Source organism: Oncorhynchus masou, chromosome 24 (genome assembly GCF_036934945.1).
Source record: "Oncorhynchus masou masou isolate Uvic2021 chromosome 24, UVic_Omas_1.1, whole genome shotgun sequence".
Lineage (NCBI taxonomy): Eukaryota > Metazoa > Chordata > Actinopteri > Salmoniformes > Salmonidae > Oncorhynchus > Oncorhynchus masou.
In genome coordinates this window covers 102,171,557-102,194,730 of record NC_088235.1, presented here as the reverse complement: position 1 = coordinate 102,194,730, position 23,174 = coordinate 102,171,557, and the positions used below count along the sequence as shown (strand labels likewise).

Sequence of the window (23,174 nt, the reverse complement as noted above, 5' to 3'; positions counted from 1 at the left end):
TTAGCTTAATTTCATCAAAAAAAGTTAGCTTATAACAGTGTACCTTTTTTGTGGGATACACATAAGGCAATTCTAGTTCTTGTGGCATATTTTGGTTGAACTATCCCCAATTCAATGGAATTGCAACCTCTGCATGCACTCTTCCGTCACATGTACAGCTGATTCTCAAGATCTTGCACACTAATGAGATGCAATTGAGCCCACACTACTACACTGTCTGAGCCAAGGACTACATGCTTTCTGGTAAGTTTTGATTATAATACTGGGTGAGGTGAATATATTTTATATGACATACATGATTTTTTTGTTAACTAGTAAATAGTAGCCTACAGCAAAGTGTGTTTAAATCATTTCTAACTTGTTAACAATTTCTGCTAGTTAGTGTTTGCTACCATGTGGGTTTTAGCTTGCTTGAGCCTGCTAACTGAGGAGTGTTAATTCACCTGTTTCCATACGTTTCATTTTAAAAAATGTATCTTACAAAGGAGTTGTTTAATCTAACTGCTTATCTATTTATCTGCACATGGAATTGTATTTGGGGGTTTTTAACAAAATATTTCTAATCTTTACAGGAAAATTCCATGGGCATTATCTGATGTGTGAAGATATTTCACTGCAGATAATGTAGAAGGACAATCTGTGTACATTTCCAAATACTTTGCAAAATCAGATGTGAAGAATGCAACGAAGATGCAGAATCATCTGGCCAAGTGCATAAAGTTTCCTCAGCACTCGCAACAAGCAACCTCTGACAAAAGTCCCTCTACTTCTATTCGAGGTGAATATTATCAATCAGACACCTTATCCATAACAACAGCTCATGTCCTCCTGCAATCAGACGTTTTTTGACTCAATGGAGGAACGTAGTCAGAGAAATGCTGATGAATGTCTTGCTCAAGCTGTGTATGCAACTGGTTCACCTCTGATGCTCATAGGCAATGTGTATTGGCAGAGATTTCTGAATGTTCTTCACCCAGCATACACTCCTCCAACCAGACATGCTTTATCTACTCATTTCCTGGATGCAGAGTTCAACAGAGTTCAAGTGAAGGTCAAGCAAATCATAGAGAAAGCAGACTGTATTGCAATCATCTCTGATGGGTGGTCGATTATTCATGGTTCAGGAATAATTAACTACATCATCTCCACCACTCAACCAGTATTCTACAAGAGCACAGACACAGGGGACAACAGACACACCGGTCTCTACATTGCAGATGAGCTGAAAGCAGTCACTAATTACCTTGGACCACAGAAGGTATTTGCACTGGTGACAGACAATGTTATGTACATGAAGGCTGCTTTGTCTAAAGTGGAGGAGGCCTACCCTCACATCACACCCATTGGCTGTGCTGCTCATGCATTGAATCTGCTCCTCAAGGACAGTATGGCACTGAAAACAATGGATACACTCTACAAGAGAGCCAAGGAAATGGTTAGGTACGTGAAGGGTCATCAAGTTATAGCAGGAATCTACCTCCTCAAGAAAAGTGAGAAGAATAAGTGCACCACATTGAAGCTGCATTGGCAACACCTGTTGGGGTGGTGTTGTCATCATGTTTGACAGTCTCCTGGAGGTGAAGGAGTCTCTCCAAGAAATGGCCATATCACAGTCTGCCGATATGGACAGCCCCATCAAGAGGATCCTCCTGGATGATGTATTTTGGGAGAGAGTGGTAAGCAGCCTGAAACTCCTGAAACCTATAACAGTAGTCATTGCATGGCTTGAGGGAGACAATGCCATCCTGTCTGATGTTCAGACTCTGCTTGCAGATGTAAGAGAAGAAACCGTACTGCCCTGCCCACTTCACTGTTGCTCCAAGCAGAGGAAACTGCAGTTCTGAAATACATCAAAAAGCTTGAAGACTTCTGCCTGAAGCCCATACACACCGCAGCGTACATGTTGCACCCCAAGTATGCTGGCAAGAGCGTCCTGTCTGGTGCAGAGATCAAAAAAGCTTTTGGTGTCATCACTACCATGTCTCGCCACCTTGGCCTGGATGAGGGCAAGGTTCTTGGCAGTCTGGCAAAGTACACTTCCAAGCAAAGGCTTTGGGGTGAAGATGCAATATGGCAGTCGTGCCAACATCTCATCATCCACCTGGTGGAAGGGACTTTGTGGATCTGAGGCTCTTTCCCCTGTTCCCTCTATCATTCTCCAAATCCCACCAACATCAGCCGCCTCAGAGCGCAACTGATCCTTGTTTGGGAACACACACCAAAGCGCGCAACAGGCTTACCAATACAAGGGTTAAAAATTGGTGACCATCCGGGCAAATTTTAGGCTTTTTGAGCCTGACAACGAGCCATCCTCAACAAGGTTGGAAAGTGACAGTGAAGATGAGGCCTCAGAGTCTGATGTTCAAGAGGTGGACATTGAGGAGGTCCAGGGAGAGGATATAGAAGCCTGAGAGGAAGACAACCAAAGCTTTAGTTTCTAGACTATCATTTTACAGATGTATGTTGAAAACGTTTTTGGGAGATGCGATGGATCATTGGGGATCATTCAATATTCCCTTTCTTTTGTTGTTCAGTGAAATCATCCCATGTGAAGAGTCCACTCTTTTAATTAAAGTTTAAATGTTTTTTATATTTCTATTGGAAGGATTTAATCATTTGCAATTATGTCTAATTATGATAAGGTGAAAGGTTTGTTTCTGTCTCCATATGATATGGTAAATCTATCCAATGCAAAACATATCTACATTTAAATGGTATTAGTATTAATTTGCATATATTTCCGGCAATTTCCATATTTGCCCATTAATTCACATATATTCCCGTTAATTCCCACAGAAAGTTTCCACCTCTGAATATTACACAAAATGTACAAACCTATTCGTGACTATAATGTACATTATGTGTGGGAGGTAGTGTGTGTGTTGTGTACGTGTGTGTGCATGAGCGTGTGTGTGAGTATAGATAACTGACCCTGTGCAGTTTATAATGAGAGGGTGTTTGGACTGGCCACCCACCAAATGCCAACACAACATATTCTCCTAGTGAAATGGCTTGGTCAAATATTTGGACTGTGACAAGGATTCCCCTGACCTATCAATGACCATAATACTGGACTGGTCAGGTGCTATGAACCAATGGAAGGGCTCAGTGGAGTGTTTTCTTCAGGGATGTGTCAGTGTTTCCCATGGGTGGAGTAGGACACTGTTGTTTCTCAGTGGTCATGGACAGACATAATACAATATGATGTCTTACAGTAGACTACTGTTACTATATACCAGTTGTCATGGAGATGGTTAACTGGAGGTTGTGGTTGGTTTGTTAGTTAGTGAGGTTGAGACCTGTGGTTGGCGTGTGGTCATGGTTTATGATGTCTGACTGGCTGCACACTGCACATTGCGCCCTGAAGAATGATGATGGTGATGTCTAATGGTAATGGTGATTGTGATTATAGTAATGGTGATGATGATGATGATGATGATGATGATGATTATGGTGCTTGGGACCTACTCTACCGGTACACTGCTTGGGACCTACTCTACCGGTACACTGCTTGGGACCTACTCTACCGGTACACTGCTTGGGACCTACTCTACCGGTACACTGCTTGGGACCTACTCTACCGGTACACTGCTTGGGACCTACTCTACCGGTACACTGCTTGGGACTTACTAGTACACTGCTTGGGACCTACTCTATCAGTACATTGCTTGGAACCTACTGTACCAGTACACTGCTTTATGATGATGACGACGACAAAAGGGTGAACAGAAACGAGGAAGTGGCTGTTGAAATACTATGAGGAAACCAGAAGACTAGGGAACAAATCCTTTTTCTGATAACCTAAAAAGGCTTTCTCTTCACACATACACACACAATCACACACATGCATGCCTATGCACACTCAGACTTACACACAGAGCGAGAGAGAGATACAGAGAGAAAGAGACAGAGGGAGAGGCAGAGAGTTACTGTGAGTGACAGAGAGATAGAGTGAGAGAAAGAGAGAGAGGGGAGACACAAAGAGAGAGAGAGAGAGAGGGGGAGGCTTACTGAGAGCAGAGTTTGACCTAGGGTAACTTGACTTTGTAAAAGTATACAGACTAGAGAATGTAATGGAAAACTATCCCACTGCAATTTGCCAGCCCATGGAATGAATGCCATTTAAAGCAAGTTCTGTTTAGTCTCACAGGTCAGCCACAGACTGGGCTCCCTCCTTCCTCTCTCTCTCTACCTCTCCCTCTCTTCCTCAGCTCTGTCTTCTTACTCCTTCTATCTTTCTTTTCTCCCTCTTTTTTTCATTGTCCCTCTCCAGAGGAGTGGTTCAATATGAGCTCTGTCACAAAACATATTTTATTTTCCAAAATAACGTGACAGTGATTTATGTTCTCTCTGAAAGCAAATGTTTGGGAAATTACATATTTGGAAAATATGTAAATAAGAAAATTGTTGTTTCTCCACAAAAGGCACAAAAGACACATGGTTTATGTTTAGTGTCCTCTTGTTTTCATATTCTAGAATGACGTCTTTATGACGTCTTAGTTCATGCGTTCCACATTCCCCTTGTTGGCTACTTAAGTCATCATTTTCATTCTTGAGCATTTTCATTGTAGTATCCTCACATACGTCGATTTTATTTCTCTACTCTACAGAATGTTTCTGCTCACTATACCAAATCTCTTCATGTCAACGTCTAAAGCTTGTCTCTTTTATCTTCAAGGTCATGTCCATCAAAGTGCTGAAAAGCAATGGTAGTTAGAGTGTAATAGAAGTACTGTATGTACTCTTTATTATCTGTCATGTGCAGAGTGTGGGCTGAACTGAGTTTTGGGAAAGGATAGCTGAATGTTCTTCCCACCAACAGAACCATGTAGGGCAGACGAACCTTTGAAAAAAATACACTGCTTGGGACCTACCGGTTCACTGCTTGGGCCCTACCGGTACACTGCTTGGGCCCTACCGGTACACTGCTTGGGACCTACCGGTACACTGCTTGGGACCTACCGGTATGCTGCTTGGGACCTACCGGTACGCTGCTTGGGACCTACCGGTACGCTGCTTGGGACCTACCGGTACGCTGCTTGGGACCTACCGGTACGCTGCTTGGGACCTACCGGTACGCTGCTTGGGACCTACCGGTACGCTGCTTGGGACCTACCGGTACGCTGCTTGGGACCTACCGGTACGCTGCTTGGGACCTTCCGGTACGCTGCTTGGGACCTTCCGGTACGCTGCTTGGGACCTACCGGTACGCTGCTTGGGACCTACCGGTACACTGCTTGGGACCTACCAGTACGCTGCTTGGGACCTACCAGTACGCTGCTTGGGACCTACCGGTACACTGCTTGGGACCTACCGGTACACTGCTTGGGACCTACCGGTACACTGCTTGGGACCTACAGGTACACTGCTTGGGACCTACCAGTACGCTGCTTGGGACCTACCGGTACACTGCTTGGGACCTACCGGTACACTGCTTGGGACCTACCGGTACACTGCTTGGGACCTACAGGTACACTGCTTGGGACCTACCAGTACACTACTTGGAACCTACCAGGGATGTTTCCTTTTCTCCAGTCCCAGAGTGTAGCCTGAAGGGTCTGTTTTCTCCCAGATAGAGTTTGATTACAGGCCTGTACAGTGATGAGTGATGTAAAGCACTTACTACACCAGCAGTGTAGTTTATTTTTCCTGACACGTGTTGATCTGTGTATGTGTGCTGTGTCTGTACATACTTCCATGTGCCTGCTGAGTGTGTGACACCTCTGTGACTGTTTTCCTCCCTGTGTTAACAACTGCTGTCAGTCTGTAGATAGTACAGACATTGGTGCCGTGGATGTCCTGGAGACAGACACACACCTCCAGTTTATCCATGCACCTCTAGTAATTCCACAACAGGAAGTATCCATCATCATGCCTTCTAGATAATGCTTCTCTCAGTAATAGGGATGGGCGTTTGAAATAATTTCAATATTATATAATATCACAAATAACCATGCCCATCCCTACTCAGTACTGTCTAACATCACACTGTACCTGGCTGAGACTGTGTAATGCTGTCCACCACTGATTGCTGTCCACCACTGATTGCTGTCCACCATTGATTGCTGTCCACCACTGATTGCTGTCCACCACTGATTGCTGTCCACTAGAGGTTGACCGATTCTGATTAATACCGATTAATCTGCCTATTTTTTATATACGTATATACACATTTGTAATAAATGACAATTACAACAATACTTAATGAACACTTTTGTTTTAACTTAATATAATACCTGAAAATAAATTCAATTTAGTCTCAAATAAATAATGAAACATGTTCAATTTGGTTTAAATAATGCAAAAACACAGTTTTGGGGAAGAAAGTAAAAGTGCAATATGTGCCATGTAAAAAAGCTAATGTTTAAGTTCCTTGCTCGGAACATGAGAACATACAGTTGAAGTCGGAAGTTTACATACACTTAGGTTGGAGTCATTAAAACTCGTTTTTCAACCACTCCACACAAACTATAGTTTTGACATATCGGTTAGGACATCAACTTTGTGCATGACACAAGTCACTTTCCAACAATTGTTTACAGACACATTATTTCACTTATAATTCACTGTATCACAATTCCAGTGGGTCAGAAGTTTACATACACTAAGTTGAATGTGCCTTTAAACAATGTTACGGCTTTAGAAGCTTCTGATAGGGAAATTGACATAATTTGAGTCAATTGGAGGTGTACCTGTGGATAAATGTCAAGGCCTACCTTCAAACTCAGTGCCTCTTTGCTTGACATCATGGGAAAAACAGAAGAAATCAGCCAAGACCTCAGAAAAGAATTGTAGACCTCCACAAGTCTGGTTCATCGTTGGGAGAAATTTCCAAAAACCTGAAGCTACCACGTTCATCTGTACAAACAATAGTACGCAAGTATAAACACCATGGGACCACGCAGCTGTCATACCGCTCAGAAAGGAGATGCGTTCTGTCTCCTAGAGATGAACGTACTTTGATGCGAAAAGTGCAACTCAAACCCAGAACAGCAGCAAAGGACCTTGTGAAGATGCTGGAGGAAACAGGTAAAAAACTATCTATATCCACAGTAAAACGAGCCCTATATCCACATAACCTGAAAGGCCGCTCAGCAAGGAAGAAGCTACTTGTCCAAAACTGCCATAAAAAAGTCGGACTACGGTTTGCAACGGCACATGGGGACAAAGATCGTACTTTTTGGAGAAATGTCCTCTGGTCTGATGAAACAAAAATAGAACTGTTTGGCCATAATGACCATCATTATGTTTGGAGAAAAAAGGGAGTGTCACGGGCGTCAAAAGTAGTGGACCAAAGTGTAGCGTCGTCAGCGTACATTTTCCTTTATTTCTCATGTCAACAATAAACAATACAACACGACCGTGACACATACGAGGGCTAAGTGCCACTAACACAAGTCAACTGCCCACACTGAAGGAGGGAAAAAGGGCTACCTAAGAATGATTCCCAATCAAAGACAACAATAGACAGCTGTCCCTGATTGAGAACCATACCCTGCCAAAACATAGAAATAAAGAAACATAGAAAACACAACATAGAATGCCCACCCAAATCACACCCTGACCAAACCAAAAAAGAGACATGAAAAGGCTCTCTCAGGTCAGGGCGTGACAGGGGGAGACTTGCAAGCCGAAGAATAGGGCCCAACCGTGGGATGGGAGGGCCCAACTGTGAAACACGGGGGGTGGCAGCATCATGTGGTGGGGGTGCTTTGCTGCAGGAGAGACTGGTGCACTTCACAAAATAGATGGCATCATGAGGAGGGGAAATGATGTGGATATATTGAAGCAACATCTCAAGACATCAGTCAGGAAGTTAAAGCTTGATCGTAAATGGGTCTTCCAAATGGACAATGACCCCAAGCATACTTCCAAAGTTGTGGAAAATGGCATAAGGACAACAAAGTCAAGATATTGGAGTGGCCTTCACAAAGCCCTGACCTCATATAGAGAATTTGTGGGCAGAACTGAAAAAGTGTGTGTGAGCAAGGTGGCCTACAAACCTGACTCAGTTACATCAGCTCTGTTAGGAGGAATTGGCCAAAATTCACCCAACTTATTGTGGGAAGCTTGTGGAATTTTTACTAGGATTAAAGGTCAGGAATTGTGAAAAACTGAGTTAAAATGTATTTGGCTAAGGTGTATGTAAACTTCCAACTTCAACTGTATCAAAGGTGGTGGTTCCTTTTAACTTCAATATTCCCAGTTAAGAAGTTTTAGATTGTAGTTATTATAGGAATTATAGGACTATTTCTCGCTAAACCATTTGTATTTCATATACCTTTGACTATTGGATGTTCTTATAGGCACTTTAGTATTGCCAGCCTTATCTCTGGAGTTGATAGGCTTGAAGTCATAAACAGCGCTGCGCATCCCAGCATTGCTAAGAGCTGCTGTTTGAATGAATCATATACTTAATTATAATATAATAAACACACAGAAATATGAGCCTTTGGTCATTAACATGGTCAAATCCAGAAACGATAATTTCGAAAACTAAACTTTTATTCTTTCAAGTGAAATACGGAACCGTTACTTATTTTATCGAACGGGTGGCAACCCTAAGTCTAAATATTACTGTTACATTGCACAACCTTCAATGTTATGTCATGTAGAATTCTGGCAAATTAATTACGTTCTTTGTTAGGAATAAATGGGCTTTCAACTGTTTGCAATGAGCCATGCGGCCCACACTGCTGCATATACCCTTACTCTGCTTGCACTGAAAGCAAGAGAAGTGACACAATTTCCCTAGTTAATATTGCCTGCTGACATGAATTTTATTTTAACTACATACTGTATGCAGGTTTAAAAAATATACTTGTGTATTGATTTGAAGAAAGGCATTGACGCTTAGGGTTTGGTACATTATTGCAATGATTGTGCTTTTTTCATGAATGCGCTTTTGTTAAATCATCAAGTTGAAGTAGGCTATGATTCGATGATAAATTAACAGGCACCGCATTGATTATATGCAATGCAGAACAAACTAGTTAACCTAGTAATATCATCAACCATGTGTAGTTAACTAGTGATTATGTTAAGATTGATTGTTTTTTATAAGATACGTTTAATGCTATCTCACAACTTACCTTGGCTTCTTGCAGCCACAAGGTCCTCTTGATGCTGCGTTTGTGTAACAGGTGGTCAGACTGCCATGCAGTCTCCTCGTGGATTTCAATGTCATCAGCCATAATCGGCGTCCAAAAAGGCCGATTACCGATTATTATGAAATCTTGAAATCGGCCCTAATTAATCGGCCATACCTCCAATGTCAACCAGTGATTATTGTCCACCATTGATTTACTGCTTATGTTAGTGTTGATGGGATTTCTCTACATACATGATGGTGATGTCCTGTAATAGCCCCTCAGTTATTCCCCAATCCCCATGTTCCCTGAGTTAAAGAAGACTTAGCTGCCCATTGTCTTTTCTCAATGCTTAAGAAAATACATTATTTTATTCTCCTTTGTTTAAGAAAATACATTATTTTATTTTCCTTTGTTCTCTATTTATTCTCTCTTTAATTGTCTTAGTCTCTTACGTCACTGTCTTTCACTCACTTCATATCCCAGAATTCTCTCCCCTCCCCATCACACATCTCTGCCTGATTTTCTCACTTCTTGACTCCCTCTCTCTCTCTATCTCTCTCACACTTGCACTCTCCTTCTCCCCCCCCCTGTTGCTGTGGTAATGGCCCCCTTCCCTTCCCATCAAGACTGTTATTGATGCCAGCAGCATACCACCCTGCATACCACTGCTGGCTTGCTTCTGAAGCTAAGCAGCGTTGTTCCTGGGTAGTTCCTTGGATGGGAGACCAGGTGCTGCTGGAAGTGGTGATGGAGTGCCAGTAGGAGGCACTTTTTCCTCTGATCTAGAATGTGTTCTCAGTCAACTTACCTGGTAAAAGAATGGATAAATGAAATAAGTCGGGATGATTTGTATCGTTGGGGAAGGATGTATAAGCCACACAGAGGTCATTGGGAACACTTCTGATTGGACTTCCTTATTGCTTTTTTAGAACAGTGACAATACTTAATGCTTACTGGAAATTATGATTTCTACTGTACCCCTTTTCTCTTCATCCTCACTTCTCTGAAAGGAGTGTGTAGGTTGGGCTATAACTAGGGCCCAGAGTTTTTCTGGTCATGTCACGTAGTAAGCAAGAACTGTCAACTCCCCCTTTCCCCCAGTCTGTTTGACATCCACCATTTTGCATTCATGTATCCAGTGTAAGTCGAGCTGAAGTTCCCTACTCAGACTCCCAGAGCTCATTGAACCATGGATGTTTCATGTTTCCGTCACATCACATGTCGGACTCTGACAATCATGGCCATGCTTCCTGGCCCCTTCTTCCCACAAAGCTCATAATTGAATCCCTGCAATAAGGGATTTGATTTTTGCTTGCGTACATCAGCCAACATGTTGGATAAATACTTCTTGGATCTAGTCAGAAAACAGGATTCTTTGAAACTGCTGGAATGACAGATCTAGAGAATGGTACAAAATGCTCTCTCTCTCTTTCTCAGTTTCTTTCTGACTCTCTCTCTCTCTCTTTCTCTCTCTCAGTTTCTTTCTGTCTCTCTCTCAGTTTCTTTCTGACTCTCTTCCTCTCTCTCTCTCTCTCTCTCTCTCTCTCTCTCTCTCTCTGCAAAATACTCTCCCCACTTTGTTGTGTTCAGTCAGTCTTATGACTCAGTCTGGTGTCCATCTTAGGCTGATGTTTTGGGTAATGGGGTAGGCTTAATTGTATACACTGAGTATACCAAACATTAGGAACACTTCCCTAATATTGAGTTGCATCCCCCCCTTTTGCCTTCAGAACAGTCTCAATTCATCAGGGTATGGACTCTGCAAGGTGTTGAAAGGGTTCCATGCTGGACCATGTTGACTCCAATACTTCCCAGAGTTATGTCAAGTTGGCTGGATGTTCTTTGGGTGGTGGACCCTTCTTGATACACATGGGAAACTGTTGAGTGTGAAAAACCCAGCAGTGTTGCAGTTCTTGATACCAACCGATGCGCCAGGCATCTACTATCATACCCCGGTCAAAGGCAATTAATGATTTTGTCTTGCCCATTCACCCTCTGAATGGAACACATACACATTCCTTGTCTCAATTGTCTCAAGGCTTGAAAATATTTTTTTTCCACTTGTCTCCTCCCCATCATCTACACATTGATTGCACAATTAATCAAATGGCCCCCGGACTATTACATTGACCCCCCATTTCATGGTAAGGTCTACACTGTTGGTTAAGGGCTTGTAAGTAACCATTTCACGGTAAGGTCTACACTGTTGGTTAAGGGCTTGTAAGTAACCATTTCACGGTAAGGTCTACACTGTTGGTTAAGGGCTTGTAAGTAACCATTTCATGGTAAGGTCTACACTGTTGGTTAAGGGCTTGTAAGTAACCATTTCACGGTAAGGTCTACACTGTTGGTTAAGGGCTTGTAAGTAACCATTTCATGGTAAGGTCTACACTGTTGGTTAAGGGCTTGTAAGTAACCATTTCACGGTAAGGTCTACACTGTTGGTTAAGGGCTTGTAAGTAACCATTTCATGGTAAGGTCTACACTGTTGGTTAAGGGCTTGTAAGTAACCATTTCATGGTAAGGTCTACACTGTTGGTTAAGGGCTTGTAAGTAACCATTTCATGGTAAGGTCTACACTTGTTGTATTTGGTGCATGTGACAAATAACGTTTGATTTGATTGAAGTGTTTAATAAGTGACATTAATAAGGGATCATAGCTTTCTCATGGTCATTCTATGTCATGGAAAGAGCAGGTATCCTTAATGTGTTGTTACTCAGTGTTCATTCTAGCTTCGATGTAGATAAGAGATGTAGATATGTTCTAGGTAGGGAGGGTCCTATACATTGGGCACATTCCAGTGATGCTGTGGATAGGAAGTGAAGGCTTAGTGCAGGGGCCTGTGACCATCTGCATGTCATGGGACTTTGGCATCACATCAGTCAGTCACTACTTCGCTCACACAGTGAGTCATGCGTCTGTCTGTGCTGTGGCATCCTTTTTTCATATCATAATTGAAAAGTGGGTGGGTTTTCGTTTTTCCAACACACAAGAATACATTTCAAAGTATGAAATAATTATCAGCCACCTTGTCTTGTCTGGGTCAAGCGGAGTATTCAGCATGTGATGATGTAAAGGATTGTACCAATTCTATATCTAAACTGATCTGAGTGGCTGTATGAATAGAGCACCAGAAATTCATTAGCTTATTGCAGTGCCAGAGTAGGTGCAAAAAAGCGCTGCTTATAGAGGTCGACCTTTGAGAACATATTGGGCAGGTCAGGGTTAAAAGAGATAGGTGGAAGTAACCTGTTTGAAATACCCAAATGCTTTCTACAGTCTGCCCATGCCATTAATGTGTTGTACATATTGTATTGAAGGTTTTACTGTTATCACACGTGTTGAAACTGATTCACAAACATAAGATTCTTCAGAGGTAAAGGATGGCTAAACTGAGCTTCAATCTGAAACCATAGGGAGTCCTGTCTATCTGTCCGTCCATTTTAATTCCACTTTGTAAAGGATGGCTAAACTGAGCTTCAATCTGAAACCATAGGGAGTCCTGTCTGTCTGTCTGTCCATTTTAATTCCACTTTGTAAAGGATGGCTAAACTGAGCTTCAATCTGAAACCATAGGGAGTCCTGTCTGTCTGTCCGTCCATTTTAATTCCACTTTGTAAAGGATGGCTAAACTGAGCTTCAATCTGAAACCATAGGGAGTCCTGTCTGTCTGTCCGTCCATTTTAATTCCACTTTGTAAAGGATGGCTAAACTGAGCTTCAATCTGAAACCATAGGGAGTCCTGTCTGTCTGTCCATCCATTTTAATTCCACTTTGTAAAGGATGGCTAAACTGAGCTTCAATCTGAAACCATAGGGAGTCCTGTCTGTCTGTCCATCCATTTTAATTCCACTTTGTAAAGGATGGCTAAACTGAGCTTCAATCTGAAACCATAGGGAGTCCTGTCTGTCTGTCTGTCTGTCCATTTTAATTCCACTTTGTAAAGGATGGCTAAACTGAGCTTCAATCTGAAACCATAGGGAGTCCTGTCTGTCTGTCCATCCATTTTAATTCCACTTTGTAAAGGATGGCTAAACTGAGCTTCAATCTGAAACCATAGGGAGTCCTGTCTGTCTGTCCATCCATTTTAATTCCACTTTGTAAAGGATGGCTAAACTGAGCTTCAATCTGAAACCATAGGGAGTCCTGTCTGTCTGTCCGTCCATTTTAATTCCACTTTGTAAAGGATGGCTAAACTGAGCTTCAATCTGAAACCATAGGGAGTCCTGTCTATCTGTCCGTCCATTTTAATTCCACTTTGTAAAGGATGGCTAAACTGAGCTTCAATCTGAAACCATAGGGAGTCCTGTCTGTCTGTCCGTCCATTTTAATTCCACTTTGTAAAGGATGGCTAAACTGCTTCAATCTGAAACCATAGGGAGTCCTGTCTGTCTGTCCGTCCATTTTAATTCCACTTTGTAAAGGAACTAAACTGAGCTTCAATCTGAAACCATAGGGAGTCCTGTCTGTCTGTCCGTCCATTTTAATTCCACTTTGTAAAGGATGGCTAAACTGAGCTTCAATCTGAAACCATAGGGAGTCCTGTCTGTCTGTCCGTCCATTTTAATTCCACTTTGTAAAGGATGGCTAAACTGAGCTTCAATCTGAAACCATAGGGAGTCCTGTCTGTCTGTCCGTCCATTTTAATTCCACTTTGTAAAGGATGGCTAAACTGAGCTTCAATCTGAAACCATAGGGAGTCCTGTCTGTCTGTCCGTCCATTTTAATTCCACTTTGTAAAGGATGGCTAAACTGAGCTTCAATCTGAAACCATAGAGAGTCCTGTCCTGTCCATTTTAATTCCACTTTGTAAAGGATCTAAACTGAGCTTCAATCTGAAACCATAGGGAGTCCTGTCTGTCTGTCCGTCCATTTTAATTCCACTTTGTAAAGGATGGCTAAACTGAGCTTCAATCTGAAACCATAGAGAGACCTGTCTGTCTGTCCATCCATTTTAATTCCACTTTGTAAAGGATGGCTAAACTGAGCAATTCAATCTGTCCGTCCAAACCTTTGTAAAGGATGGCTAAACTAGGGAGTCCTGTCTGTCTGTCCATCCATTTTAATTCCACTTTGTAACACAACAAAATGTGTGAAAAGGGGTGTGAATACTTTCTAAAGGCTATATATGTATATAACGGCTATATAGGCTATATGTATATGAGGAACCTTATATCTGCCCAACCCAGTAACATTGGATATGCTCCGTGGCAGAAACGTGAGTTTCCTGAAGGAAGATGATATCCTTCTTTAGAGCTAAGAGCATTTCTTTCCCCTTTTGATTACTTTCGGTAAACACCTAATATTCTGGAAAGTTATATTTAACCGATGTTATCCTCTTAAATGTAAGTAAACCCTTAAAGAAACAATTGCATGTTGCTGCGACATCCTAAATATTATATCATCATCATGTTGTATCATGACAGGGTTAAGGTCCTTGCTCAATGGCACATCAACAGATTTTTCACCTAGTCGGCTCAGGGATTCAAACCGGCAACCTTTCGGTTACTGACCAAACTCTCTGAACCGCTAGGTTACCTGCTGTCCTATTGCTATACAAACCCTAGCCAAACCTACATTGCCCAGAGACAATGAAGTGCTGTAGCTATCCAGGAGTGTAGGCAATCCCGTTGCCCCACACCATCCAGAGTTGATATTTAGCCTACTGTTTACTTAATAAGAGTGTAGTAGTAGTGCGTTTCTGATGCCCTACAGTATACTTCCCAAGACTTATCCCCAATAACCTTATGTAATGCTTTTAATAACATTACTTATCACTAATACGACAATTATTGGACCCAGCACAGCCTGAAGCGTGTGTGTGTACGTCCTGTTGTTTTCATCGTGGGTCAGAGCGAGCCCTGAGGCGTGTGTGTGTGTGTGTGTATGCGTGTGTGTACGTCCTGTTGTTTTCATCATGGGTCAGAGCGAGCCCTGAGGCTTGTGTGTGTGTGTGTGTGTGTGTGTGTGTGTGTGTGTGTGTGTGTGTGTGTGTGTGTGTGTGTGTGTGTGTGTGTGTGTGTGGGGTGTGTGTGTGTGTGTGTGTGTGTGTGTGTGTGTGTGTGTGTGTGTGTGTGTGTGTGTGTGTGTGTGTGTGTGTGTGTGTGTGTGTGTGTGTGTGTGTGTGTGTGTGTGTGTGTGTGCGTGCACCAGAAGATCCCTCCTCTTTGCGGAGACTCCTGCAGTGACCGCTCACTTCCCCATCTCCCTCCCTCCCCAGAAACAGGATCTCTCTCCAGAGATTTTTTGTCAATATCCCTCTCTCTTACCCTCCACCCCTGTTCTGATTGGAATAGCAACATCTGTGTTATCATTTTTCCCGCCAGTTTTTGTCAGTTATGCCTAGAGTTTCATGATGTGTCACTAACCTGTCCATTAACCTGGAATCGATGTGTAGTACTTCCTGTTAGAATTAAAACTAGAATCACAGCATATGTCAGTCTTGGATGTTTATTATGAAATACTGTTTGAAGTCTGGATGTGGCTCTGATGGTTTCATCATTTCATTGTTCTCTGTGTTCTCTGAGAGGTCACAGAGTACTCACATGAATCTTGATGTCACAGAATACTCACATGAATCTTGATGTCACAGAGTACTCACATGAATCTTGATGTCACAGAGTACTCACATGAATCTTGATGTCACAGAGTACTCACATGAATCTTGATGTCACAGAGTACTCACATGAATCTTGATGTCACAGAGTACTCACATGAATCTTGATGTCGCAGAGTACTCACATGACTCTTGATGTCACAGAATACTCACATGAATCTTGATGTCACAGAGTACTCACATGAATCTTGATGTCACAGAGTACTCACATGAATCTTGATGTCACAGAATACTCACATGAATCTTGATGTCACAGAGTACTCACATGAATCTTGATGTCACAGAGTACTCACATTAATCTTGATGTCACAGAGTACTCACATTAATCTTGATGTCACAGAGTACACAAGAACAGTGATGTCAATGAGTACTCACATGAATCATAATGTCACAAAGTACTCACATGAATCTTGTTGTCACAGAGTACTCACATGAACAGTAATGTCATTGTTTGGTATGATACAGCAACTTGTGTTTTTACAAGGCACATTCTAATTCATATGGTATCTGTCTCTGTTGACACAATGCAAACCAATGATGGAAAGTTGCCATTCCAGACCATCTTCATAATCTAGTTTAGAATTTTCTGCAGACCTGAAATTAGAGGAACGAGAATTAGAACAACTTTTATTTCCCATAGGAACGTCATTTGTAGTGTCAGTTGGTTGTATATACAGGGACCAAAGTAGAAGCCCAGGCTTCTGTTTGGTTCTGGCCTGTAGTTGGAAAGTAATACCATATATAGAATGATAATAATAAATGCCAATGAACTATTTTATCCAAAGTGACTTACAGTACAGTCATGTGTGCATACATTTGATGTACTGGTGGTCCCAGCAGGAATCAAACCCACGACCCTTGGCGTTGCAAGCGTCATGCTCTACCGAATGAGCCTCGCAGGACCATGATGTAGTAACTTTGTTCGTAACATGATGTTTTCTATGTATTGTGTTGCAGCTTTGACGTGGAGAATGGCCCATCAGCCAGCTGCAGTCCATTGGACCCTTCAGCGTCTCCCGGGTCAGGCCTGGTCCTACACACCAACTTCCCTGGACACAACCAGCGCAGAGAGTCCTTCCTCTACCGCTCAGACAGTGACTACGAACTCTCGCCCAAGTCCATGTCCCGAAACTCCTCCATCGCATCCGAACTGTAAGTTAACACACACGCACATGCACGTGCACATGCACTCACTTACAAACACTCTTTCTCACACACATTGCGACCAAAGAGAACAGACATAATTTTTAGCAAGCCTCTCCCTTATCGAATGAATTAGGCACTTTACTATGTTTATTATGTAGGGTACAGTAAACATCTCATTGTCCTGTTTATTTTTGTCACACTGCACATTAGCCTATTAAACATATGCATTTTTAAACAGTTTTTTTGTTTTTTATTGAATTCAATAATATATTTATACCACTGTAGATGCTGTGTTTTTATTTTTAGAATACAGTTCTCTGCTAACAGTAGTGATGGACATTGGTCACAGCAGTTCACGCATTGATGAGCCATTAAATTGGGCAATAGCCAGCCGAAACCCTCATAATAGCTCACCCAGATACAATGACAAATGCAACAACCCTACAAATATGTAAATATATTATAATCCACATAGTAATTCACCCTACAAAAATCCCAGAATTTCTGGCTCCAATTTCTTGGTGTAAATACATTTGAACGTTGTGCTGATCGGTCTATAGAATAATTTGCATAATTTAGTGGAATTAAATGGCCTGTGTGTCTATTTTTATTCTTCAACTGGTAATTGAAGTGCGCCTCCCATTCACCATTCAGGTTACAGGCTACAGGCTATCAGTGCGCCACCCAACACTTTACAATGTGAGCTGGAGGCATTTTGAAAACATGTTTTCACAAGTGTAGCAGGTTGTGAACTCTACAAACGTTTCCACACCGAGAATGAGAATGGTAAATGACTGGAATTAATATATTCATTCAATACATTGGAATACAAAAGAAGCCATCCACCCATGATGGGCTATTAGCAGGACAAAGGCCTCTTGCCAAGTTAATGAACATTTTTAGGGACTTGAAATGTATTTATGGATGTTTAATGGATGTTTGCCTACTAATGATACTAATGATAGCTCCATGTCATTTCCATAAAAACCTAGAACCCACCTGTCTCAGAATTGACTGAAATACGTTTATTTTACACTATCAGTAGGCTTACATTAAGATAAATATCATAAAAGATGAAAGCTTACTGAGCATGTCATCCTCCATGCTCCATGAAGCTCTGCTGCGCGGTATGCATATTAACAGTAGATTAGCTGGGACTCAAAGAGTAGCCAACCAAACATGATACTAAGACAATTTATTTCAAAAGAACAAAATAGCATGTTTTAAGATGTATTTCTCTGTGCTATAGTAGCTGAGGCTATAGTTGCTTCATGTCAACGAAACTCATTAAATTGTTCTGCTCTGGAGGATAGGGTATAGCAGTCAAAATATCTGGTCTGCATGGACCTCTGATAGGGTATAGCAGTCAAAACATCTGGTCTGCATGGACCTCTGATAGGGTATAGCAATCAAAACATCTGGTCTGCATGGACCTCTGATAGGGTATAGCAGTCAAAACATCTGGTCTGCATGGACCTCTGATAGGGTATAACAATCAAAACATCTGGTCTGCATGGACCTCTGATAGGGTATAGCAGTCAAAACATCTGGTCTGCATGGACCTCTGATAGGGTATAACAATCAAAACACCTGGTCTGCATTGACCTCTGATAGGGTATAACAATCAAAACATCTGGTCTGCATGGACCTCTGATAGGGTATAGCAGTCAAAACACATGGTCAAATCAAATCAAATCAAATTTTATTTGTCACATACACATGGTTAGCAGATGTTAATGCGAGTGTAGCGAAATGCTTGTGCTTCTAGTTCCGACAATGCAGTAATAACCAACAAGTAATCTAACTAACAATTCCTAATCTACTGTCTTATACACAGTGTAAGGGGATAAAGAATATGTACATAAGGATATATGAATGAGTGATGGTACAGAGCAGCATAGGCAAGATACAGTAGATGGTATCGAGTACAGTATATACATGTGAGATGAGTATGTAAACAAAGTGGCATAGTTAAAGTGGCTAGTGATACATGTATTACATAAGGATGCAGTCGATGATATAGAGTACAGTATATAGGTATGCATATGAGATGAATAATGTAGGGTAAGTAACATTATATAAGGTAGCATTGTTTAAAGTGGCTAGTGATATATTTACAACATTTCCCATCAATTCCCATTATTAAAGTGGTCTGCATGGACCTCTGATAGGGTATAGCAATCAAAACGTCTGGTCCGTGTGGACCTCTGTAGGATAATTTGGGTAAGCAAGCTTCATGAAGACGCCCTCAAAGATGCCCAATGGTGGTTTCAATGAGAATTAACGGGAACAATGGCTGACAATAAAATACTATGACGTGATGTGCTGTAACATGCTGTACCATCCTGCAAGCTGTGCTGTGCTGCAGTATTTATTTTCATTTGACATTTATTTAACTAGGCAAGTCAGTTCAGAACAAATTCTTATTTACAATGGTGGTCTACCCTGGGCAAACCCTCCCCTAACCTGGACGACGTTGGGCCAATTGTGTGCCGCCCTATGGGTGTCAGATCTCCCCAAGGAGATGTGGGTGTGGAGTCAGGCACAGGAGGAACAAGTTCCGAAGGAAAAGGGCGTGTTAGTAAACAAGCTCAAAATAACAGGACACCAGACGACAACAGTAGCCACAAAACCAAATTCAGACACAGTCCAGGGAAGAACCACCTGTTAAAAATGAACTAAAGAAAACGCAACCCAAAACTAACTGACAGTCAAACGAAAACAATCCCGCACAAAAACCCAAAGAAAATGTCGAGATAAATACCCCCCCTAATTAACCAAAATGAAACCAGGTGAAACACAAAACAGACAAAACCAAAAGAGTGATCAGGATGGAGGTGTGATCAGGATGGAGGTGGTGGGTCCAAGATGTCCCCTATCGGCACCCAGCACCTCTCCTCCGGACCGTACCCCTCCAATCCACGAGGTACTGCAGGCACCCCACCCGACGTCTAGAGATCAGGATGGACCGTACAGTGTATGCCAGACCTCCCTCGATGTCCAGGGGGACCTCCCGCACCTCAACGTCCTGTAGTCCTGTAGTGGACCAGCTACCACCGGCCTGAGGAGAGACACATGAAATGAGGGGTTAAAACGATAGTAAGAGGGGAGCTGTAACCTGTAACACACCTTGTTTATTCTCCTCAGGACTTTAAATGGCCCCACAAACCGTAGACCCAGCTTCCGGCAGGGCAGGCGGAGAGGCAGGTTTCGTGTCGAGAGCCATACCCTGTCCCACATGTGCGAATATGGGGGCCTCACTACGGTGGCAGTCAGCACTCCTTCTGACTGCCACCGTAGTGCAGCGCTCCTTCTGTCGCTCACCGGCCCGTTTCAGGGATTCCTGGACGGCTCTCCAGGTCTCCTTTGAGCGCTGCACCCAATCCTCCACCGATGGATCCTCGGTTTGACTCTGATGCCAAGGTACCAGGACCGGCTGTTAACCCAACACGCACTGAAACAGCGACAGGTCCGTGGAGGAGTGGCGAAGTGAAATCTGGGTCATCTCGGCCCATGGGACGAACCTCGCCCACTCTCCAGGCCGGTCCTGGCAATACGACCGCAGAAACCTGCTCACATCCTGGTTCACTCTTTCCACCTGCCCATTACTCTCAGGGTAAAAACCAGAGGTCAGGCTGATCGAGACCCCCAGACACTCCATGAACACCTTCCAAACCCTGGGAGTGAACTGTGGACCCCGATCAGAAACTATATCCTCAGGCACCCCCTAGTGCCGGAAGACGTGTCAACAGGGCCTCTGCAGTTTGTAAGGCCGTAGGGAGACCGGGCAAAGGGAGGAGACGGCAAGACTTAGAATACCGATTCACAACGACCAGGTTCGTAGTGTTCCCCTGTGACGGAGGAAGATCGGTAAGATAGTCCACAGACAGGTGTGACCAAGGCCGCTGTGGAACGGGGAGGGGCTGTAACTTCCCTCTAGGCAGGTGTCTAGGAGCCTTACACTGAGCGCACACCAAACAGGAGGAAACATAAACCCTCATATCCTTAGCCAAGGTTGGCCACCAGTACTTCATCCTAAGAGCCCGCACTGTCCTCTCGTTCCCTGGATGACCAGAGGAGGGTAGCGTGTGGGCCCACCTGATCAATCTATCACGGACACCAAGTGGATCATACCTCTGACCCACTGGACACCGTGGTGGAGGAGGTTCTAACCGAGACTCCCGCTCAATGTCCGTGTCCACCTCCCATAACACTGGTGCCACCAGTCAAGAGGCCGAAAGTATGTGGGTGGAATCGATGGGCCGCACCTCGGTATCATAGAGACGGGACAGTGCGTTGGTCTTCGCGTTAGGGAACCTGGTCTGTAAGAGATAGTGAAGCGAAATCTGGTTTTAAAAAAACATCGCCCACCTTGCCTGGCGAGGATTCGGTCTCCTCGCCACCCGGATGTACTCCAGATTACAGTCCAGATGAGAAAAGAGTGTTTCGCCCCCTCAAGCCAATGTCTCCACACCTTCAGAGCTTTTTCCACAGCCAGCAACTCCCTCATAGTTTCGCTCCGCCGGACTGAGCTACCTCGAAAAGAAAGTGCAGGGACGAAGCTTCGGGTGTGTGCCCGAGCACTGTAATAGCACGGCTCCAACACCAGCCTCGGACACATCCACCTCCACCATGAATGCCAAAGAGGGGTCTGGATGCGCCAATACGGGAGCATCGGTAAACAACGCCTTCAGACGACCAAAAGCTCTGTCCGCCTCCGTCGACCACCGCAAATGCACCGGCATGCACCGGCCCCCCCTTCAGCAGTGGGAGCAGCCACCTGCCCAAAACTCAGGATAAACCCCTGGTAGTAATTGGCAAACCCTAAGAACCGCTGCACCTTCTTTACCATGGTCGGAGTCAGCCAATTACGCACAGCCGCAATGCGGTCACACTCCATCACCACCCCAGATGTGGAAATGCGATACCCTAGGAAAGAAACGTACAGGTCATGCTCCAACTGTCGCCCAAGTAACTTGTGCACAAGAGACACACGCGCGGCGCGTGTGGCGGAATAGATCAGTATGTCATCGATGTAAACCACTACACCCTGCCTGTACAAATCCCTGAGAATCTCATCAACAAAGGATTGGAAAATGGCTGGAGCATTTTTCGACCCATACGGCATGACGAGGTACTCATAATTGCCAGATGTGGTACTAAACGCGGTTTTCCACTCATCTCCCTCCCGGATTCGCACCAAGTTATACGCGCTCCTAAGATCCAGTTTTGTGAAGAAGCGAGCTCCTTGGAATGACTCCACCACCGTGAAGATGGGAGGAAGTGGGTAACTGAACCCCACTGTGATGGAATTTAGACCTCTATAGTCAATGCACGGACACAGACCTCCCTCCTTCTTCACAAAAAAGAAACTCGAGGAGACAGGTGATGTGGAGGGCTCCATAGCCACCCTCTCCTCCTGTGACAAGGGATACACGTGACTCCTGGGAAGTGCGGCGTTTACCTGGAGGTTTATTGCACAATCCCCTCGTCGATGTGTTGGTAATTGGGTCGCTCTCTTTTTACAGAAGGTGATAGCCAAATTGGCATATTCGGGGGGGATGCGCACAGTGGAGACTTGGTCTGGACTCTCCACCGTCGTTGCACCGATGGAAACTCCCACACACCTTCATGAGCACTCATCTGAGTACCCCTTAAGAGCCCCCTGTTTCCACAAAATGTTTGGATTGTGATAAGCCAACGAGGGAATTCCCAGCACCACTGGAAACGCAGGAGAATCCTCATGACCCCCCTGCGTCACCATGTCCAGTGGAACCGTGGCCTCCCTGATCAGCCCTGACCCTAATGGTCGACTATCTAGGGTGTGCACGGGGAAGGGTTGGTCCACCTGAACCTAGGGAATCCCTAACTTAAGTGCAAACCCGCGGTCCATAAAACTCCCCGCTGCGCCTGAATCGACTAGCGCCTTATGCTGGGAATGTGGGGAAAACTCAGAAAAGGAAATCAATACATACATATACAGGGGGCTCTGGGTGAGCCTGGTGCTGACTCACCTGAAGTGTTCGAGCCGTGCTCTGCATGCCCTCTCGACTCCCAGACGAGCTCCTCCAGCACCGGTCAGCAGTGTGTCCTCTCCGACCACAACTGGTGCAGGAGGAGGCTCCTTCTCCGGCCCTAGCAGCAGCACCCCCAAACTCCATGGGTGTCAGAGCAGGAGTGCTGGGAGGTGGGACGAACAGACCCTGATCGGGACGCCCGCGAGCTGATGGACATGTCTATTAGCTGGTCCAGAGTGAGAGTGGGGTCACGACAGGCTAGCTCTCCGTGGACGTCCTTCCGCAGGTTACACCTATAATGG

The 23,174-nt window shown here is 43.9% G+C and overlaps 1 protein-coding gene across 1 annotated transcript in view; it reads left to right on the top strand.

The window, feature by feature from the left end:
- The window catches only part of pde4ba (phosphodiesterase 4B, cAMP-specific a), a 112,904-nt gene that overhangs the window by 3,728 nt on the left and 86,002 nt on the right, over positions 1–23,174 (top strand). The window contains exon 2 of the mRNA XM_064935923.1: positions 16,667–16,861. Within this exon, the coding sequence (XP_064791995.1) occupies positions 16,667–16,861 (195 nt within the window). The remainder of the gene's footprint in view (positions 1–16,666; positions 16,862–23,174) is intronic.